This window comes from Podarcis gaigeae, assembly GCF_964106915.1.
Source record: "Podarcis gaigeae genome assembly, chromosome: 13".
Lineage (NCBI taxonomy): Eukaryota > Metazoa > Chordata > Lepidosauria > Squamata > Lacertidae > Podarcis > Podarcis gaigeae.
The window spans coordinates 43,511,469-43,535,142 of NC_139689.1; the positions used below are offsets into that span (position 1 = coordinate 43,511,469).

The window sequence follows — 23,674 nt, forward strand, 5'->3', positions numbered from 1 at the left end:
CGGGGCCAGTGTGTACCCTGATGTGATCACACAATGTCTGTTTTTTGTGTGTGCAGTTTTTGCAACAACAAAAAAGAGGAGGGCAAGGAATTGAAATTGAAAAGTTGCCAGCATCGGAACCAAAGTTGCCAGCTCTCCAGAGAAGCTGCTAGCATTCCTGCACATTCTTCACATCCCAACTTCACCTAGTTGTTTTGCACTGTTTTCTGCAAATCTTAAAAATAATGCCTTCTTGACCCAGATGAGGGAGAACAGTGCATTAAATTCCCTTCCCCTTTCTCTGCACTCACTTCTTTTTGAAACACCTCCTTGCTCCAGTGTGGCAACGTCTCTGTTGCCTGCACTCTAGTGCCAACCAATCGCTGCCAAAATTCTTCAGATTGGAGATAACTTAGCACTGAGGAAATTCCCCCAACTGGTATAATATTGAATAGCCAGCAAAATACTGAATTCCTTCATTTTAGAAATGCGGTACAGCTTCCAGGTTGCGACACGTTCCCTTTACATTTAATTGTAACACGTTCATTACCTGTTGAAGACTGTGCATTCACATCAGCGCCATGAGCTAGCAGCAGCTTGACCATTTTGACATGTCCTCCATTAGCAGCAGCCATTAAAGGTGTTACATCTCCTTTGATGCCTCTGTCTTCAACATTTGCATGCATTGCCAGGAGAACCTGTTGACAGAGAGAACAAAAAACTGGTGAGGTTGAAGAGACTGGTTCAGTTAGGTGCCGTTCTTGGGTGCTTACTGTGTCTTGTAAAATAATCTGTGCAAGAACCTTCAAAGCATAAAATGTACAGTAGGTATATATGGGTTCCATGATCACTGCAGATGGTGACTGCAGTTAGGAAATTAAAAGACGTCTGCTTCTTGTGAGAAAAGTGATGACAAACCTAGGCAGCATCTTAAAAAGCAGAAACCATGCTGACAAAGGTCCGTATAGTTAAAGCTATGGTTTTCCCAGTAGTGATGTATGGAAGTGAGAGCTGGACCATAAAGAAGGCTGATCGCCGAAGAATTGATGTTTTTGAATTATGGTGCTGGAGGAGACGCTTGAGAGTCCCATGGACTGCAAGAAGATCAAACCTCTCCATTCTGAAGGAAATCAGCCCTGAGTGCTCACTGGAAGGACAGATTGTGAAGCTGAGGCTCCAATACTTTGGCCACCTCATGAGAAGAGAAGACTCCCTGGAATAGACCCTGATGTTGGGAAAGATTGAGGGCACAAGGAGAAGGGGACGACAGAGGACGAGATGGTGGGACAGTGTTCTCGAAGCTACCAGCATGAGTCTGACCAAACTGTGGGAGGCAGTGGAAGACAGAAGTGCCTGGCGTGCTCTGGTCCATGGGGTCACAAAGAGTCGGACACAACTAAACGACAAGAAGGTATATTAGCATGTTTGTGCTTCAGTTATGCAGTGTTTTGGCTTCATTACGTTACACAAACTGTGTCCCAGGGAAGAAGGAGCAGCTGCTTGCAGTGTTTGCATCGCAGGAATGACAACATTATTAAAGTACAGTGGTGGTTTCCCCCACCCCCAGAAAGATCTAGACAAGCAATCCCACGGTTTCCTCTCCAATTTCCAACTTCTTTCCCATCCCATTCTATGGCTAATTCAGCGATGACTGGGTTACAGAAGATGAACTGGCTAGAGGGAAAGGTAACAGTATTTTAATATTCTTCTCCTTTATGGTGTGTGTGGGGGTAGGATCTAACAGCCTAAATGCTTTTGCAGTGAGCCCTCCATTCACTTGGTTGACATCTGTTGTGATCACCTCATTTGAGGGTTTCTGTACTGGAATTCCTGGGTTCAAATGTCATATTGATCCGTCAAGTGATTGAGTTCAATGGACTGTGACTGAACCTGGAATCCTAGGGGTAATGTTTGCCTGTGTGTGCGAAACTCCATTTCACACCCCAGGAGAAAGTCTTGACACAAGATCATTGTTCTAGTAGAGGTGAAGAAGAGACAGAGATAGGAAACAGTGACTCTACTCAAGCAAAGATGGTCAAAGCAATGTCCTTTAGAAGTTTCTTCACAGAATAAGAGTAGATCAGGAACCAACCTAAAGCAACTGGAGCCATCAGAATCTTAGAGAAATGATAATGTTAAAAATGAAGTCAACCTCCTTAAGATGGAAGAAGGAACTAAATGGAGGCAGAGGGTATTTTTTTCCCCAAAGAGGACTTTAAATAAATAAAGGAAAGAATTTTGAAAAATACAGCTAATTGTGAGAAAATGATTTCTTCAATCTACCACGTAGTGTGCTATCACACAAGTAACCTTGAGCACATTGTTATGTCTTTGCCAATACTGGCAATAAGCAGCCCTAGGAGACAAACAAGGTCTCTTCCCTCCCATGCTGCAGATTTGTGGGAAGCAATCGCAGTGGCCTCCACTTGTCCCTGAAGCTCAAGGACCGATTGCAAGGTTGCAGGGCAGGTGGCTGAAATGTCATTGAAGTCTGAAATTTCAAGAAAGACTAATTATTAAGGTGGAAGAGTTTGTATTCTGGGGTGCAGGGAAATCTACACTTTCCTCATGTTCTAATTAACTGAGGGCATCTCAGTTCATTCTCATCTCACTTAAATTCTAGCCCCCTTTAAGCTTAAAATCAGCTCAAATCAGTTTACAAAATGAAAGCAAAATGAACACAGTTAATCAAAAAAAGCCAGAAATCATAATATAACAAACATCCAGCCCACAAATCCAATAAAACTCCAAGTCTAACCTACTCTAAATGTAGGCGACGCTTTTGGAATATGCATTCTGTAACGGGCAGCTGAAGAACAGAGGGTGGTCAACTAGTCAACTGTAGTCTGGATTTGGTGCTCAAAGCAACTTTAATAATTTTATGGAGGCTCTCCGACATCTAATTTAGGGTGTGAGGAAAGAGAATTGATGCTTTTGAATTATGGTGCTAGAGGAGACTCCTGAGAGTCCCATGGACTGCAAGAAGATCAAACCTCTCCATTCTGAAGGAAATCAGCCCTGAGTGCTCACTGGAAGGACAGATTGTGAAGCTGAGGCTCCAATACTTTGGCCACCTCATGAGAAGAGAAGACTCCCTGGAAAAGACCCTGATGTTGGGAAAGATGGAGGGCACAAGGAGAAGGGGACAACAGAGGACGAGATGGTTGGACAGTGTTCTCGAAGCTGCCAGCATGAGTTTGACCAAACTGCGGGAGGCAGTGGAAGACAGGAGGGCCTGGCGTGCTCTGGTGCATGGGGTCACCAAGAGTCGGACACGACTAAACAACTAAACAACAACAAATATAGCAACAAACAGAACAATTCAGAAGTTTGCTATCCCTGCTCTTAAACACCAGTGAGCTTAACCATCTTAAGTGTAAAAATTAAAAATGCCCCCCTCCCTGTTCAAGATGGGTTATGAATCCAGAAAAGTCAAATGCCAGTGCTCTGTATTTTCTGCCAAAATAGAGCATAAGGTACAAACCTGAGCAAGTTCATAATATCCAGCTGAGCAAGCCAAACAAAGAAGACTTTCCCCTTCTTCAGTGTGCTCATTCACACTTCGCCCTTCAATTAGCAATTTTCGCACGGCATTTACATCACCTTCTGAACAAGCTTCTGCCAAGCTGCGGCTATAAAGAGAAAGAGGAAATTATAGTTATACACCAGTGCTTTGAAGTGGCATCAAATACAGTCCCCATCAAATACAGACCTGGCATGCCACCTGGATACACTGAAATGCAACAGGTAAGCCTTAAAAAGCAAAGGTGAGGATTACTATAGGAGGCATGGTGGTCATCACAATACTTGCCCCTGGTTCCTCCAAAATTAGCAATATAACTAGAGTGTAGGTTAACTTTACTCAATCTGCTGCCCTCCAGTAGCTTTCAATTAAAACTCCAATCATCTCTGACCTCTCATAATCTAATATAGTCATTTACACCAAGGTAAATCTGCTGGTGAACTAAGCAATCCACACAAACTTATTACCGTATTTTTCGCTCTATAGGACGCACTTTTCCCCCTTCAAAAATTAAGGGGAAATGTGTGTGCGTCCTATGGAGCGAATGCAGGCTCCTTGGCTTCAGCGATAGCAACGCGAAGCCTCCAAAGCGCAGAGGGAGTGCTTCCTTTGGAGGCTTCGTGTTGCTTTCGCTGAAGCCTGGAGAGCAGGTCGAAAGGAACCCGAAGCTTGCGGAGCCTAGCGGGAACTCCCGCCGCGCTCCAGAGGCTTCGGGTTGCCTTCACTGAAGCCTGGGGTAAGTGCGCACCGACCCCTCTCGCTCTCCAGGCTTCCAAGGTAGCCGCCTGAAGCCTCCAGAGCGCAGCGGGAACTCCCACTGCGCTCTGGAGGCTTTGGGTGAACGCACCTTGTTTCAGAGGGGGAGAACAAGAAAAAAAAAATCTCCCCCTCTCTGTGCAGCGCCCCTTCAGCGAAGCGGCAGGAGAAATGGAAGGGGATCCTAAGGTGCATCCTATAAAGCGAAAAACACAGTAATGGTGAAAATGGGGGGGGGGGGACATGAGGCTTAGAATATAAAAGCTACTTACTAAAAACACTATAATGCAAGTATTTTCGCCACCCTCTTCTATTTTAGGTAATTCGTATTCAAATATATGCCACATTAGGAAGGGCCATAGGAAGTTCTCTTACACTGAGACAGACCCTTGCTCCATCTAGCTCAGTATTGTCTCCAAGGCTTCAGGCAGGGGACATTCCAGGCTCTAGCTGAAGATGCCTGAGATTGAACCAAACCTGGAACCTTGCTTCACCACAGAGCTAGGGCCCTTCTAACTGTTAACTGTTTAAACCTAGCTCTTAGCTCAGACCCTTTCCTTAAAGGCTTCCTGCAGGAATTCTTTCAAAACACAATCTGAACTTTTAATATTTTTGTCCGAAGCAGATTTTGCAGGCACTGAAGAGGCAAATCATAAACTGTAAACGAGACAGGAAAATGAAGTCCAAGTAGTGTTTTTTATGCAGCACTCATCCACTGGATCTTTCAAGACAAGACAACACACTTTAGCAAAACAAAGTCTTGCATTATCTTTTCGGAGGAAAGGGTCTAGTACACAGGAAGACAAAGGAAAAGCTTGAATGAACATCTTGAAAAATATTCACAATAACTAGACCAATACTATTGGCTACAGTCTTGGAATCTTCAACAAAAGAAATTTTAAAATAGCAGAAATAGATCCTGCATGTGCAGCGATATACATATATATACACGTACACCGAGAGAGAGAGAGAGCGCGCGAGAGCACGCAATTCTATCATGTTAACAGTTTTAGGCCTGTGGATAGGGCTGGCAGTAGCAATCTTCACATACCGTATATACTTGAGTATAAGCCGACTTTTTCAGCACATTTTTTATGCTGAAAAAGCCCCCCTCGTCTTATACTTGAGGCGGGCGGCAGCGGCGGTGGAGGGATGAGCGGCCCGAAAGGAGTCCTTTCTCACCACTGGTCCTGCCACCGCCGCCCACCTCTCGCAAGGGCATGCACAGGAGCCGCTGTTGGGAGAGGTGCTGCGCTGCGCCTCTCCCAACCGTGGCTCCTATACCTGCTCTTGCGAGTGGCAGAGGCGGCAGAGGGATGAGTGGCCTGAAAGGAGCCCTTTTGGGCTGCTCCTTCCTCCTCCTCCACTGCCGCCACCACCAGGTTTGTGGTGTGGTGAACCGGCTTATACTCGAGTCAATAAGTTTTGCCAATTTTTTGTGCTAAAATTAGGTGCTTCGGCTTATACTCGAGTATATACCTCTGCCCCAAATGTACAAACATCTTCCTCCCTCAATTCTCAGCAATTTGCAGAGCACTTGGAGAGAGAGAGAGGTATTTCACTATGCCTGGTATGAAATATTAATCCTGCCTTTGCTGCCGAGTCCTGTGGCACATGCAGAGAACTTGGGGAAGAGAAAGGATTGTTCTCTCTCTTTATGCTGGGTTTTGCAGAATGCAGAAGCCATGAAAGCTATTTGCCAGAGGACATAAGAGTGGGCCTTGATGGTGACCCCAAACAATGCCTGACTATGAAGACATGCCAAAATTTGTGCACTCCTTCTTCTGGGGGTTGCAAGGTTATTCCAAAGTGCACTGCTTTCTCTTCCTTGAGATCCCTAGTGCAGTGTTTCCCAACCTTTTTTGGGCAAAGGCACACTTGTTTCATGAAAAAAATCTCGAGGCACACCACCATTAGAAAATGTTTAAAAAATTAACTCTGTGCCTATATTGACTATATATAAAGTAACTCTCTTTAATAGGAATCAAATAAACACAAATAAAGTATTTTATAATTACTTTATTATGAAATAGTAAGTAAACAGAAATATGAAAAATTATAAAATACTTTATTCAGTGAACCTGTGAGGGCCCGCCCTTTGCGGCAGCCGATTGGCTGCCGCCGTGGGCAGTGAATATTAATGATGTATCATTTTTGTGCTTCATGCTGTGGCCACAGACATGTGATCTGATGGTGAATTTGGGGTGACCCAATGCAAAAATCCTGAGAATCCCTGTGGATCCATGTTTTGTAACCACGTTTTTGCACCATTGCAGCCCCAGGCAACAGTGGGTGTGTGATTTTGGGGGGGCAGGCTGTAGCCATGGACATGCTATGTGATCTGATGGTGAATTTGGGGTGACCCAATGCAAAGATCCTGAGGATCCATGTGGATCCATGTTTTGTAACCACATTTTTGCACCACTGCAGCCCCAGGCAACAGTGGGTGCGTGATTTTTGGAGGGCAGGCTGTAGCCATGGACATGCTATGTGATCTGTTGGTGAATTTGGGGTGACCCAATGCAAAGATCCTGAGGATCCATGTGGATCCATGCTTTTAAACCACATTTTAAGTGGGGAGGGAAGGAAAAACACAGAACGGACAAGGAGCACGAGAGGGGTGTGCAGAGAAGCAGCTGGCTAAGAATGCAGGAGAGGGGTATAACGGGGAGGGAGGAAAGGAAGGCAAAAGTTTTCCCTCACCTACTCACCCAAGCCAGCCAGCTCGCACGCTCTCTCTCTCTCTCCCCCTCCTGCCTGCTTGCCTGGAGGGGAGGGGCTTTCCCTGCTCTTTGTTCCGTTTGAGCAAGCACAGCAAGGAAACAGAGGCGGGTGGGCAGTAAGACCCTGAGGCAAGTGCGGCTTGTGCTTGCTCAGCAGCTTCTTCACGGTGCTCCGCGGAACGGTGTTCTTCATCCCGCCGGCGGCGGCTCCCTCTCTTTCCTCTCAAGCAGAGCGGCCTTCCTGCTCCAGCCGCGCCTGCGCCTGAGGAGTTTCGAATCTACCGCCGCGCGCAGGGTGACGTCACGGCCGCCGCCGGGCCAATCCGCCTGCTCGGCCCCGCCTCCCTTCTTCTCGCCTCCCTCACGAGAGGAAGCGCCTCCCTCGCGCACGGCGGATGCAGCCTGAGCAGAGTCCCCTCTCGCTTAGAGCAGTGTTTCCCAAGCGGCACACGAGGCAACGTCTCGCGGCACACTAGTGTGCCGCGGAACACCGGTTGGGAAACACTGCCCTAGTGCCAAATGGATCAAGTAGGAAATAATATTTGTATTAATAATATGGGTAATTTAGCAGACACTTTCATTTCAACCATCGCAGAAACACAAGGAACAGCTGTCAAGACTGTTAGAACAGGCTCTGGAGAAGCAAACACTCACTTGTCCATCTGCCCTGAATTTGCTGTACTTTCAGCTCTCATTCGGGTGAGCGCAGCAGCAGCCTCATCTAACGCACAGCTGACCGAAGACGTCAATCTGCGAAGCACCTCGGGATCTGCAAAGGCCTTTCCATCAGCTGTGGATAATTTACCTATTCCTTTTGTTCCAGGATCAACAAGCCAGTGGATAAGCAGTTTTTGCACGGGAAAGAGAAGAAAAAAGACCATTTGAGCCCATACAAAATACTAGCAAAATACTAGTTTTATCATATCAGGAAAGGCCAACAAACTTTCAGCGGTGGAAATGTAGTGTGAAAATTCACCGGAGATCAATCTTTTGAGGATATTAAAAGTTACTAGTACATTCTTCCTGGCTTCAATGAGTTTATAGTTTCTTATTTCAGGTTACTACTGATCGCTACCAATCTTCGATTCTGACTTTTGAATCAGAAACCAGAATCTCCACACAACCAAATATGTATAGACCTAATGAGAAAGAAACTGACAGGTTGTGTTTATAGTGTTACTACAATCTCTCCTTTTATACACTGTTTCTAAATTTAAAATACATTTCCAAAGCAAATATCAAATCAATAAACTTAACATTTAAGATATAACAAAAAAGTCTGTCAACAGGCAGAAAATAAAACCAGCATTAGCAATTAAATGAATAGAACCTGCTCATAAAACAACATAAAACAGTTTATGCAAATGTTAAGCAGGTAAAAAACAAGTTTGTGCTTTGTTAAAAACCTAAAAACTCAAAAAGGCACTGGCAAATGTAAGGAAGTATCTAAATTAAGATCAATAGTGTTTGGCAGGCCTTTTCTGTTAGTGGTTCCCCATTTGTGGAATCCTCTCCCCAGGGAGGCTTGCCTGCAGCCTTCATTACATCTTTAGGCGCCAGGCAAAAACGTTTCTCTTCAACCAGGCATTCAGCTGATTAACATTCTATGGCTTTTTAAGTGTGTTTGTGGGAGGGGTTATTGGTTTGTTTTATTATGTATTTTGTGTTCTCATTTTGTATTTTTCTGTTGCGAATCACCTTGGGATCTACCAACAAATAGTGGTACATAAATAATAATATTAATAATGATAATAATGATAATGATGATGATGATGATGATGATAATAAACAACTATGGAATAGTTATTTGTTTGAACTTATTCAGTTGGACATTGTTGCAGTCATGTCACAGGAAACAACGTGGAAGGTCAAGTCCACCACGATAAGGAACAGATGGAACCCCTATCTTCAATGGATAAAAACTACTGGAACAAAAGAAATTCAGTGGAAACTAAAGACGCTATGCCCATGGCTAAGGATAATAGTTTGAACCCTTCCAATGGAAGGGGGGGAGGGAGGGAAAGGAAAAAATTGTACTGGAAATTTAAAATTGGAAGGAGATAATATAATGTATGTAAAAATCCCGAACTCGAATTAAACTAATAATAATAATAATAATAATAATAATAATAATAATAATATTTACCGGCAGCTTCCAGTAAGGCTTCTAACCTAGCTTGGGTTTCTGGATCTACTGTTCTTAGATCAGCACCATCAGCAGTACTCGACAGCAGCAATTTTGAAGCTGTCTCCAGCATTGGATTTTCCAGGTCATCCTGATCCAAAATAAAGGATTCCACCTAAAAGGAAGGAAAACGTTTTAACACATACTCTATTTGCAATGCTGTGACAAAAATCAAAAGACGCTGATGATGTCCTTCAGTATCTAATTGGCTATATTATAGTGTGAGAATAAATGGCAATACAAAGCATTCATACAGACAAGCTTCCAAAACACTGGCCTTATTTCACAGAGACCCTGAGAACCATCTGGTCCAACCCTCTGCAATGCAGGAATATGCAGTTGTCCCTTACAAGGATCAACCATACAAGCATGGCGTTATCGGAACCACGCTCCAACCAACTGGGCAATATTTATGAAAACAACAAAGTTAACCGCAATACTTATTATTTGTCTCTAAATTTATTGGTTTCTTTTGCACTCCTACCTAGAAACACCATGCACAGCTGCTTCTGAACACCCGGCTGACACGCCACTCCATCTCTAGCCTAACAAAAGTTTCCCATTAGTAAGGGACTTTAGTTATTGTGAGGAACGTGGGTGCCGCTGTGGGTTAAACCACAGAGCCTAGGAGTGGCCGATCAGAAGGTCGGCGGTTCGAATCCCCGCAACAGGGTGAGCTCCTGTTGCTCGGTCCCTGCTCCTGCCAACCTAGCAGTTCAAAAGCACCTCAAACTGCAAGTAGATAAATAGGTATCGCTCCAGCGGGAAGGTAAACGGTGTTTCCGTGTGCTGCTCTGGTTTGCCAGAAGCAGCTTAGTCATGCTGGCCACATGACCCGGAAGCTGTACGCCAGCTCCCTCAGCCAATAAAGCGAGATGAGCACCGCAACCCCAGAGTCGGCCTCGACTAGACCTAATGGTCAGGGGTCCCTTTACCTTTACCTTAGTCATTGTGAGCCATGATCTCATCAAAGTGTCTTAGATTAAGACTAATTGAATAATTGCAGGGCTCATCTCATCTTCTGCATCGTTTACTAGCTTATTTACACAATAAGGAGCAATGAAGTCCAAATGGGTTTACCATGTAGAGTAAGGGACACATACAGAAGTCAACACACACTAACAAACCCTAACTTCACATATCCATTGAAGGGGTCTGAACTGGCAGTTACTAAGCAGGAAAAAGATATGATGGTCATGGTGGATAGCCCATGTACAGCAGCCCATGTACAGTACATACTGTCCCATGTACAGCAGCCATGGGAAAGGGCAAATTTCATGCCAGGGATTGGGAATGAACACCCAACTGCTAATATTGTAAAGCTCTTGTACAAATTTCTGGCATAACCACAACTGTGTGCAGTTCTGGCTGCCCCCATCACAAAGAAGATGCTGTAGAGCTGGAAAGGGCATCTTGAAATGAGTTGGGAACATCTTTACAATAAGATAAAGCATTTCTGGCTTTTTGAAAGACAACTAATGCAAACTACAATGAAAGCTTGTAAATTATATATGGAGTGGAGGAAGCAGATAGAAACGTGTTTTCCCCCTTCTCTCATATTATACAATTCAAGCTCATTTTACAGATATCATTTCATCAGGAGGTCCCTTCTGCACAATGTAGGAACCAGGCCTTTAGTATGGTGGCACCTACAGTACTCCCTTCCAATACAGGAGCCATCTTTCCTACCCTTCCGGTGCCTCTTGCAGACTTTCCCTTACCAAAAAGCCTTTTAAGTGGAGACATTTATCGCACTCTGAATCTGCACTGGACCTGAATTGTTTTTATTTATGCTTTTCATTGTTAAAACATCCAAAAGTTATTTACGGGATGTGGTTCATAAATGAATAAAATCAGTAAAATAATCTCAGCCTGGGAATACTCTATTTAAAATATTCACTTCTGTATAAATTACCATTCAAGTAGAAATCACTTATTTTATAGGTCAATAAACATCGATTATGCTTCTTTCAGACACAGAGCTAAGTTCCATCAGCGCCAGTTCCATCTCATTCCACCAGCGCTAGGATTTTCCCTTGTGCAGCAGAACTCCCCCTGCACGCCCACTAAATCTGTCCTAGGGGTTTTCCGGAGCAGATTTTGGGAGGCTATAGGGTACATATAGGGGGGGGGGCAAAGTTCTTATTGTGGAAGCATAAATCCTTATCCTAAGTGAAGGAAGGCATCAGATATTACCCCTAGTATGCAACATCTCCATGAAACTGCTGGGAGAGATTATTCAAGGATTTGGAGTGAAGTGCAAATTAATAATAATAATAATAATAATAATAATAATAATAATAATAATAATAATAATAATAATAATAAATATATACACACACACACCGCCCATCTGGCTGGGTTTCCCCAGCCACTCTGGGCGGCTTCCAACAAAATATTAAAATACAGTAATCCATCAAATATTAAAAGCTTCCCCAAACACTCAGCTTTCTTTCAGGAGTCAGGTGAGGCAGTCAAAATGCTGAGTAACTACCTGGACTCAGTAATGGGCTGAATGAGGGCCAATAAACTGAAACTCAAAGTTGAGAAGATGGAGACTCTGTGGGTAGCTGATCTGCCCATCCAGGGAGATGTTGCTCAACCTGACCCAGATGAAACTGCACTCCCTATAAAAGGATCCAGATCACTGCCTGGCAGTACTCCGAGATCAAATTGCACCACCAGAGGACCAAGTAGTCACCTTGGCAAGGAATGCCTTTCAGCAGTTTATGGCCAGTGTGCCAGCCTCTCCTTCAAAGATACAATGGCCACGGCTGTAGGCTCTGGCAACATCTAGGATTTACTGCTGCAATGTGTGCTGTGGGGGGTGCAGCCTTTGAAGACTTCATAAGCTGCAGTTTGTTCAAAATACTGAGTCTGGTTGGCAGGAACATACCTAGTCAATTTTGAAAGGTTTCTAGACCATTTCCAAGCTCACCTCTGAAACCCTACGCTGCTTAGGACTCCTAAGGGCCGAAGCTGACAGCCAGTCAAGCCAAACACATCCTAGGGTTGAGATGAGCAGAAAGTGAACTGGGGAGAGGTTATCTGTCCCCCTCAGGTGAGCCCTGCTCCTTTGCATCTTCCCTCCTAGGGCGGCAATTGGGAGAAGACAACCCATTCATAGAACCCCTCCTCCACTGCAGGAAAAAGAGAGAGGTCCCAAGTCTAGGGTTTAAGTGCTCCTTCCACATCACCCTTACTGCTGATAGAAAGTAGTATTTGATGCAGGTAAATACTCCTGTACATGAAAGCTTATGTCATAATACATTCGCTAGTATTGAAGGTGCACTGGAATAGCAGGTAGCGTTTTGCAGTTTTGGGACATGAGGTGAGGGAAGAATCCTAGCAGGCTTGCTTCACAATCCACCAAAAGGTCCTGAAACAATTAGATACAGCAGACACTATTAACCAGACTATCAAATTTAACTTCCCTATTCCATCTACAAGTGGAATGTATTTCAGATGTGGCAAGTAATGGTGAGATAAGGTCTAACGTCCAGATCCTGTTAGAGACCTAGTTACCTAAGCTTAGAAAACATCACCTGGGAGATTTCAAGGTCTGTTCCAAGCTGAATGCTCAGTTACCACAGCAAGTACTGTCACTCTCATTGCCTTTGTGCGTTAGAACAGAATCTCATTGCCAAAGAAAGGCTTCCTGTGCAGGGAGGATGACAGCCTCAAAGATCAAGGTCATTTTCTTGGTAAGCTGTTTAAAGTAAAATAAAAAGGATCCCTGCTTTCATCTTCATAAAAGAAGGACCAGAAAGAAGACATGGCAGGGGTGCCTAAAGTGTTTTTTCTCTGTGCAGCTACAAAGGTAAAGGTAAAGGTACCCCTGCCCATACAGGCCAGTCTTGACAGACTGTGGGGTTGTGCGCCCATCTCACTTAAGAGGCCGGGGGCCAGCGCTGTCCGGAGACACTTCCGGGTCACGTGGCCAGCGTGACAAAGCTGCATCTGGCAAGCCAGCGCAGCACACGGAACGCCGTTTACCTTCCCGCTGGTAAGCGGTCCCTATTTATCTACTTGCACCCGGAGGTGCTTTCGAACTGCTAGGTTGGCAGGCGCTGGGACCGAGCAGCGGGAGCGCACCCCGCCGCGGGGATTCGAACCGCCAACCTTTCGATCGACAAGCCCTAGGCGCTGAGGCTTTAACCCACAGCGCCACCCACGTCCCCCATACAGCTACAAAACATGGACATAAATAAAAAACACGTTTCAACGACACTGTATGTACTAGCTTGGTTGGACCTGCTTCCTCACTCTTTGGAGAAATCACATAACAGGCCAAATCACTTGACACTGCACAACAGGAGATATAAGGTGCTTAACGGTAGCTTCCTCTTAACAGTGCAAATATAAAAAGTTGAAATACAAGGTAGATCAGGTTGCAAGCAACTGTGAATGGGGCAGCAGCACAGCACGTGCTCTGTGGACTCTCCTTTGGCAATCCCCATACAGTAGTGGTGCACTTAACCCAAAGCAGCAACCATGAGGTCTACCTGTTCTAAACTGGACAGGGCTTTAACCTCTCTTGTAGCCTGGCTGCTCCCTCTTAGGAAAAGGAAGAATGCGTACCTTCTCTCTCAGTAAAGGTAAAGGGACCCCTGACCGTTAGGTCCAGTCGCAAACAACTCTGGGGTTGCGGTGCTCATCTCGCTTTACTGGCTGAGGGAGCCGGCATACACCTTCCGGGTCATGTGGCCAGCATGACTAAGCCACTTCTGGCAAACCAGAGCAACACACGGAAACACCGTTTACCTTCCCGCCGGAGCGGTACCTATTTATCTACTTGCACTTTGACGTCCTTTCGAACTGCTAGGTTGGCAGGAGCAGGGACCGAGCAGCGGGAGCTCACCCCGTCGTGGGGATTCAAACCGCTGACCTTCTGATCAGCAAGCCCTAGGCTCTGTGGTTTAGACTCTCTTAACATGGGATCGGCTAGTGCTTCAAAAGCTGCAAGGAGGCTTGTTCTTCATTCTTTCCTGCCCCTGGAGGCAGCTATCCCTCTCCACAAGGCTTAAAGTTGGCGCTTAGTCTTATGATGCGACTGCTGTGCAAACAAATACAGCTTTAAATTAAGAACAGTGGGACGTGCGGCAGGGCAATATATAGCAGCTATCTTGTCTGCAGCTCCATGTGTCATTTCCTAAAAGTTTTCCCTTACCAACACCACCCTTTAGGGCAACGCCCAATTAAGACTAGAAAGGAAATAGCCTCTTGTACAGATTCTAGGAGGTAGTCCTGGTTGCTACGTGGGATGACCAAGACTGCTTTATCCACCCTTTCTGTGCTTCTAAGTGAGCACTCTGAACATATTGCATGGGATTGCTTCTGACCTTGTTGCTTTTAAAAAAAGGCAGTCACATGAAAGAGCCTTGTATTCGGCCCTCAGAGTGATCCCTGCTGAACAAAGCCTGCCTCTTAATACATAGTGCAGCATCAACTGTTTAGGACAGGAGTAGGGAACTGGATGCAGCCAGTGGACCAGATCCTGACCTCGCCAAACTTCCTGAGTCACACTGAGAGAGTGGCAGATCTCCATGACCTGACATCACCATGGCATCAGTTCAAGTGTTTTCTTTTACAGACCAGCCTGAATTGCAAACAAAATGTTCCTTTGCCCCCAGTTTGATTTCAAACCTTGCAGGCAAAGGAAGCAGCTGCCTACTATTGCAAAGCCCATTTTCTTTGCTGGGGTGGTGTGATTTCAAGTTGCATGCAAATGAACACCATTCCTTGGCAGGTAGGCTTTACCTTTTCATGTGCCCCACACGATAGGAGGTGTGAGACAACTGAGTGTGGTTTCAGGTAAATAGCTTTGCATGCAAAATTAGGTCCTTCTTGGGCACAATTTATTTTTCTGGGCCTTTGACAGGTAAAATGTATGTGATTTCTGTAGGACTACCTCCATTTGTTCATTCTTTGACTTGTTTTAAATTGTTTCGTTGAACTCCTTTGTCACTGGATTATACAGTTGTAACTAGGACCTTATGATGAAGTATGGGTAAGAAACAATTTTAATGAGCAAAGTATAGTGAAATCATCCCTCATCTATACAAGTTTATTTCCTTTAATACAGGATATTTTGTGACCTAAGTAAACACAAATCAAATTCTGCACCAAACACACCACATTTTGAACCCAAATATATGTTCATTAAGCAACATTCTGCAAATATCACGTTATGTATATAGGTCTTAAGATTTTACAATTTGGTACTAAACTTTTAAACAATTACTAACTAATGCAAAACAATTTATTTCTCAGAATGCATACAAATGTCATGCTTTATTCACTACTGCTGCTTTGTAAAATATGCACCTCACTTTTCTTTTGGCAATGATCAATGAAATGAATGTAAGTGAAAAAATGTGACTAGGGACGGGAGCACCTAGTCATACAAACTATCCCTAAGCAGAAAAGCTCCCATTCTTTTTTCAAAAGCCACCAACATTCTTACATGTATTTAAAGCTGAAAATATAATAGCTAGCTGGAATTCTCAGGAACCTTTGATTGTTGTCAGATTCTGACAGATTTTGCATAAACAGATTATTCAAGTAAATCTTAATGCAAAGAAGTGTGCACTGTCAACAACTGCTTTAGCACTAAAATCTGCATAGAAATTTGTGCCTCAACACTCAAATTTCTGCAACTGTGAGGGCAGCATATAAGTTTTATTGGGATTGTTAACGAAAACCCATAGGCTGCTATAAAAAGCCAGTGTAGGGTGGTTGAATGAAATATGCAACTTAGAAACCCCCTTAACTCCCCCAAATTATGCTACACAAATTTGATTCTCATGACAAAATCCAAAATGACAGTTGAGAAAACAAAGAGTTCTTTATATATTGTATATATAAATGTGGCTGGAATAATAGCTCTAACACAATAGTAAGCCCTGAACTGTATAATAGAGGGAAGTGTTTTGTCCAACTCAGATGGCACCACATTTCCTCACTAGAAGATGACAGAAGGGACTTAAGGAGGACCCCTTCTAATTAGCAAGGGTCTTCCTAACTGTCCCAACTCCCTGGTGGCACCTAATGCAAATTTTACAATTAAAAAGGTGTACAGACAAATATGTTCTAATTTTGTATCATGTACCCAGCATCCTTCTGGGGCCTAAAGGTAATTTGTTTCCATAGGTCTAAACCACTGGCCTTGTAAGGTGAGTCACACCAGGGCACAGTCATCAGAAAGTTACATCCTAAAAAGAAAAGGAGAAGGAGAAGAAGAGTGAAACCCATTTAAAAGACTGGGGTTGGAGGAAGGTCCCAGCCCTAAGACAACTTTAGATGATTGGCCTAGATCACAAGGATTTCTTTACCATTCTTAATGAGTGAGTTACTTGCATAGACTTCCAAAACACTGTTTTATAAATTAGAGGGGGGGTGCATTATAGAGGTATTGTTATAGTTAAATTAATGGTCTGATAAATGTGGTTTTTAAGAATAGAATTGGCATTAACAATACGAGGCAATACCAAGTGGACCAGCCATTTCTTGAGCAATGCCATTTAAGCCAAAGTTACATTCCAGTAAGGATTCCACAAATGCCGTGGTCGCAATCACAACAGAGACCATTCCTCCCTGCTCATGAGAGTGATCTTCCCTTCTTCTCTGACTTGAGTGAAATGAGGAGATAAGGATAAGGCACAGGCAGGCTTTAAAGTTTACTATTGTTTGTGCTGATTAGCTCACATTCACAAGGTGCATGAGAACATTTGTTCACTTATTTTATCTGTACTAATCAATTGGAAGAAACAGGGATTCCAGCTTAAAAATTAGTGCTGGGGGATGGAGTAGAATTCAGTTCTCTCTTTTGGTCTGCAAATCACTAAGAAAAACATCTTCAATTCTAATACTTCAGATTCCTGGTATCTGTGAGGTATTAAATACCAACAAATAAAAAATAAAATACAACCTCTATACTTCTCCCCCTACCTTGATGAGGCTCCTAGATTGGGTTAGTGATTTAAGATTTTTGAAGAAAATTCATTTGAAGTAATATAACTTATTTGCAAGATTGTTTAGCTTTCAAACATAAATGTATAGACTGTACTTCAGCTGGCTTAATAAAAGATATTGTTAACCAAATGTTCAACATATATTACAGATCCTATCCATGTTTACTCGGAAGTAAGCACTAGTGAGCTTAATAGTGCTTACTTCTGAATAAAATATGAACTGCAGTTTTAGAATGACATGGTGAAAAGTCCAAGCTTTTACTCAGATGGAATTTAAGAAGTGTTCTATGAATCAGGAGACCTGCCACAAATCCTTTTAAACAGTTTTTAAACAGTTAAAATCCTTTCAACTCACTGCTTTAAAATAACTTTTTTTAGGGCAATATTATCAACCAATAATTCATGTAAAACTTGCTCAACAGCTTACCAAATTATGGATTTTCTCAGCAGGCATTTAGAGTAAAGTGGCATGTGCTTGTGAAAGCATGACTGTACCATACATATCATGTGTCATGCAACCCGCCAAAGGAGAAATCCAATCATGAACTATCTTCACCATTATCAGCACGCTAAATGAATAATCCCATACGCTAAAAATAGTTTCATTATAAAATCCAGAGTACAGCTTTTCCAAACCACATGGCCAGAGAGTTTCAACAATCCATCTTGGAAAGAGTGCATATGATAAATAGACTCTCGTCTACGAAATCTCGTCCAACAAAAAATGTTAGTCATTCAGGGACTCTGCACTGAGAAACTGACAACTACAGTATGTCATTTTAGTAATAACATTGCTTGGTCAGGAAATTAAAACAGGCATCTAAATATCAAAACCCACACATGCACAGCTGTTTGGATTTTGAACCTAAAAACAAATTGTTTGAGAAACCTCTCAAAAGCTGTGAAATGAATCAAAGAATAAAAGTATATAGGCTTTTTCATGTGTTTATCACATTTATCAACTTAGATGAAGCCTGAGTTTACAAAATTCATCAGACTGAGTTATCTGCAGTATGCACATTTACCTGGAGAAAGTCCCACTGAACAGTGTTGGACTTTACTTCTGAACAAATATGCATAAGATTCACAGCATGCATTGCACAGCGTGGATTTAGCATCACAAAAAGAGCCTGGGGCAATGCCCACTAGGGTCTCAGTGTCCAAGAATGTACCCTCAGAATAAAGTACAGTCATTTCATTTCAAAAATCATTTAGATTCACCTAGACAAAGGATAGAATAATTTTATATTAGCCCACACTGATTGTATCCTAGTCCAGTAGTACAAAATGTGTATACTTAATATTAGGTAGACTGCCCCTAAAATGTTTCTCGTTTATTACAACAAAAACTGTTTTAACTAATTTGAAGAGTGTATCTGACATGTACAACTAACATTAAAACATGTCTTTTTCTGCTGATGCACCCACCCAAGGAAGCCATTTTTCATAACATATTATGGTTGTATCCAATCAGACTGAATTAATTCAATGGGTATACCCTGAGGAGGACTGGCTCTGGATACAACCCTTATCTCAAAACCACTTCTATAATATACAAAGATGTGACAATGAAGAACTGTATACTTAACATTTTAGCTCTAGAAATCAACCCACTAAGAACATTGTTCTCTCTAACCAACACAATGGTCTGTACATTAAGAAAAAAACATCCAGCTTATAATCGTCACTTACAGCAAGCAATAATTGGCTGTTTGTCTTAAAAGACACAATCAGTGTATCAAAAATAAAATAAAATTATGAGGCAATTTGTCTAGTAAAAAGGCAATGTAGGCCTACTAAATGTTGTAGCCACTTGCAAGGCTAGATTGGTGCTTTTGTTATTACATTTCATGAGAATTCAAATACAATTAATATGAATGAAAAATTAAGCATTCACATGCTCGTTTACTTGACTGTACTTCAGAAGCCAGCTGAAAAATCCAAAATTTGTTAAGAATCCCTCTACCAAACTCCATATTAAAGCGGATGCCCCCAAGATAATAATTTTTTATTAAGTGTTATGAATGCAACTTGCCTTATAGAAAGACAACTGTCTGCTTTGTTTGTGTATTAGGGCAAATTTCTGTGGGCATAAATAATCCCCAAATAAAATAACCAACTCCCTCATACTTCCTTCTTGCATTTCTAACATTAGGGCAGAACGGCTTGTTTTGACTACAAGGTTTAGTGTGTTCAGTTATGTGCTTCCCCTCTAGAAAGAACTTTCACATTCCAGCAAGGCAAAGCAGCAAGAAAGGTTTTGTCTTAATCAAAACAGACCTTCAGAAGCAACCTCCACTGCAAAACAAGGAGAGGTAGCTAGTGGTAGAAAATACATAAGCACTGCAACATGCCAGATCGGACCAGAAGTCCATCTAGAACAGTATCCTGTTTCATATACTTTGGCCAACCACATGCCTTTGCTAAGTCCACAAGTAGCCTCCTCCCACTGCTGCTCTCCAGCAACTGTCACTCCAGAGACATACTTCTTCTGAAACTGTAGGTTGCCTACAGCAGCCATAAAGGTAAAGGGTAAAGGGAACCCTGACCACTAGGTCCAGTCATAGCCGACTCTGGGGTTGCAGTGCTCATCTCGCTTTATTGGCCGAGGGAGCCAGTGTACAGCTTCCGGGTCATGTGGCCAGCATGACTAAGCCGCTTCTGGCAAACCAGAGCAGCGCACGGAAACACCGTTTACCTTCCCGCCAGAGCAGTATCTATTTATCTACTTGCACTTTGACGTGCTTTTGAACTGCTAGGTTGGCAGGAGCAGGGACCGAGCAGCGGGAGCTCACCCCGTCGCGGGGATTCAAACCGCCAACCTTCTGATCGGCAAGCCCTGGGTTCTGTGGTTTAACCCACAGCGCCACCTGCGTCCCTGCGACAGCAGCCATAGCTAGTAGCTATTGATCAACTTTGCCTTAAATCAGGGGTAGGCAAACTAAGGCCCGGGGGCTGGATCCGGCCCAATCGCCTTCTAAATCCAGCCCATGGAGGATCCGGGAATCACTGTGTTTTTACATGAGTAGAATGTTTCCTTTTATTTAAAATTCATCTCTGGGCTAGTTGTGGGGCACAGGAATTCATTCATTTTCCCCCTTCAAAATATAGTCTGGCCCCCCACAAGGTCTGAGGGACAGTGGACCAGCCCCCTGCTGAAAAAGTTTGCTGACCCCTGCCTTACATCCATAAACCATTCCCCTTTTACAGTCATCCTATCCAGCGGCTATCATTAACTGCTTTTGGCCAACTTTGAAGTCATGGAATCTGCATCTAGTCAAAGTCTTAAGATGGCATGCAGCAGGTCTGCCTTCAACCTTAGGCAAAGCATTGAGTGGATTACTCAAGTAGTAGTAGTAGTAGTAGTAGTAGTACTCTATTAGTAAAACTTGTACACTGCTTTTCATCCAAAGTTCTCAGGGCAGTTCACCCCATAAAAATACAAAAGTATCCAGGTTTTTTTCCTTTGAATTTTTTGAGGGCCCAAGAGAGTGGGGCCCTAAGCTATAGCTTGTTTAGCTTATATGTAAATCCAGCACTGAGCCCCACATATAACACATTGCAGTCATCTAACCTAGAGGTTACCAGAGCATAAGCAACACAAAATAGGCTACCCCTGTCCAGATAGGGGCACAGCTGGGCCACCAGTCAATGCTGATGAAAGACACTCCATGCCACTAAGACAAAAGCCTTCTCTGTCAACATTCTCCACACCATTTATAGTAGTTTTATTATCCGATTTATTCTAAGAAAAGTATAAACCACTCAACATTTTTAAAAATGCTGATGTACAAAAGAGAATGGCAAATAAAATAACCTAAAATCAATATAAAATGCAGTCTTTCCTCTATATCTAAAATAGCCAGCCCATGTTTCTAGCATGTGTTGAAACTTCTGTCATGCCCAACTTACCTTTCCCCCCACTAAACTAAGTCCCAAATGCTTTAACCTTAACTCATACTAAAGATGTTCCAACTCATTTCAGTTGTCCTTCTCAGCACTGACAATATCTTTTTTGTGGTGAGCAACCAGAATTGTACACAGTATTCTAAGTGTGGCTACACTACAGATTTCTATATGGGCATTACAATACAAGCAGTTTTATTTTCAACTTCTTTCACAATAATCCGCAGCATGAAATTTGCCTTTTTCCATGGCTGCTGCATGCTGGGTTACGGTTTTCAGTAAGCTCATGACCCCAAGATGCCCTTCCTGGCTCAACGCTACCAATTCATACCCCACCAGTGTATATGTGAAGTTTGGAATTTTTTTTGCCCCAATGTGCATTTCTTCACACTTACTGACACTGATCCTCCTTTGCCAGTTTTCATCCGATTTGGGGAGATCATTTTGGAGCTCTCTGCAGAGTGCTTGTGACATAATTTGGTGTCATCCTGGCTCACTGCTTGCCCATCATGCCAGATCATTTACAAACAAGTCAAAAGCATAGCTCCCCAGACAGATACATGGAGGATCCTACTTCTTACTCCCATCTATTGTGAAAACTCACAATCTACCACTATTTTCCACTTACTGTTACTTAACCAGTTACTAGGTTTAAAAGATGACCCCTTTCTACCTTTCAATTCAAAACTTCCAGGGGAGTTTTCAATAATAATGCTTTCCACCAATTTAACCATATTCAATGTTAAGCTGACCTGCAATTTCCTGGATCCTATAAAATGTTATAACAACTATTTTTAAAATTCTCTGACAGGGAATCCACTTTTTGTTAGAAGACCATCAATTTTAAACTCTAGTTCTTTCTGAACTCTCTGCTGAATGCCATCTAGTGAGCTGTTAACTTTTAGTTTGTTGATAAGCCCCAAAACCTCATCTCATCACCTCTGTTTGACTCAGTTCTTCAGCATTCCTGCCTTACATATTCCTCAGTGAAGAGATTCACAAATAATTCATTCAGCATTTCTGCAATCACCCTATTCTCTTTTAACATATCTTACACCTCTTTGTCTAATACTCTAACCTCCTCCCTGGCTGATTTCCTGCTTCTGATGTGCACCCAAAACCAGGAAGGACCAAAATTACATTCATCTAACTTACATTAACAGAGCAAAACAATTAATGGAAGTACCTCCTACTTGTTACACACAATTAAACCTATGGAACGTTACAAAAAAAACAAGCTTAAAAATGCAAGCTGACTAAAAATATAAATATAAATCTTCATAAATGCAAGTCAACCAACAGTTACTAAGCTAGGAGAGAACTGCAGGGGATGGGTTCTTGCTATAATTGCTCTGTCACCCATGCTTTTCCCACAAGGCATCTGACAGTCACTGATGTTTTTCACCTGTATACACTTCTCCCTCCCCATGGAGGGAGATTCAGACTGCCTTTACTGATTATCTGGTTATGGATTTTTCTGATTGTTTTATTTTACTGCTTGATTCTAATTCTCACACAGTTATTGTATTATATTGTTGTGGGTTAAAATACCAACATCTGCTTCAGGAGTCTTGCGGAATATTTTCAGAAAATAAAAATTATAATGCCAACCCAATATGTGGTGATAATCCAAGAGCAAGTACTTTGAAGCTGTCCTATATTTGTTACCTAAATCTTTAAATTAATTGTAAACTGGGAAGCAGTTTCATAACACAGTTGCTTCAATCTACCACAACAGTAGATGCACAGCTATGATGCTTACAAACATTTTAAAAACATGGAAACATCAACTGCTGTTTTGGAAACTGTAGACGGCATGTACAACTACAAGAGAAAAGCTAGCCATGCACAGGGCATTTAATTGTAATAGGGAAACTGCATACGAAAATGCTTTCCTACGTTCATTTTCCATGATTTCATCAAGTACATGCATTGCTAAAAAGTATTCCGTAGCAGCATGCTGAAGATGCACCTTTAGAAGTGAACTTCTAAAAAGTCTTGCTTGAGTCAGAAAGGCATTCAGCCATTGGTGTCTGACGACTGTGGGGTGGCGTGGACTATTTTACAGATTCAGATTGAGTAAAAAATTCAGATTAGTAAAAAAAAATAAAAATTACAGAAGCAGCTTTCATTCTCCAGATCACAGAGGCATAAAACTGCTGCTGCAGTGTCATCCCCAACCACAAAACACACTCTCGCTCAATTCCCATCTCTCTCTCTCACTCTCTCTCACACACAGACTCCAGAAAATGTTCATTGATCATGCAGCACTTTATAATGCGCAGTAGGCCTTTATCTCCTGCACTGCCTCCTCCCAGCTCAGCATTATTGTAACTGAGAATTCTATTAGTCGGCATGCTATAGACATATTAAAGGGGGGGGGAAACCCTGCCTGACCACCCGGCCAAGCTGTCATATTTAAGTAATAACTTGCAAGTCTGCAGTCACTGCACAGTGCATAGGCCATCACCTACTTAGTAAAGACACCGCTAAACAGCACCTCACCTTTAAAACGGCAGTCAAGATGTGGCCGTGTATTTTAATTGGTAATTAATTTTCAGTTGCAGTTGAATCGATGTCAAGACCAACGTTAAAAACAATTCTGCTCCCTCAAAACTGAAATACAATA

General features: G+C 42.7%; 1 protein-coding gene across 7 annotated transcripts in view; it reads right to left on the reverse strand.

Annotated features, from left to right (window-relative positions):
* Positions 1-23,674, reverse strand: part of LOC310829900 (ankyrin repeat domain-containing protein 17) — a 105,722-nt gene that overhangs the window by 57,329 nt on the left and 24,719 nt on the right. For all 7 annotated transcript variants that reach the window (XM_083708910.1, XM_083708907.1, XM_083708908.1 and 4 more), the window contains exons 2-5: positions 9,128-9,281; positions 7,636-7,792; positions 3,464-3,611; positions 530-677 (exon numbers count right to left, since the gene is read on the reverse strand). In XM_083708910.1, coding sequence (XP_083565036.1) covers positions 530-677; positions 3,464-3,611; positions 7,636-7,792; positions 9,128-9,281 — 607 coding nt within the window. The remainder of the gene's footprint in view (positions 1-529; positions 678-3,463; positions 3,612-7,635; positions 7,793-9,127; positions 9,282-23,674) is intronic.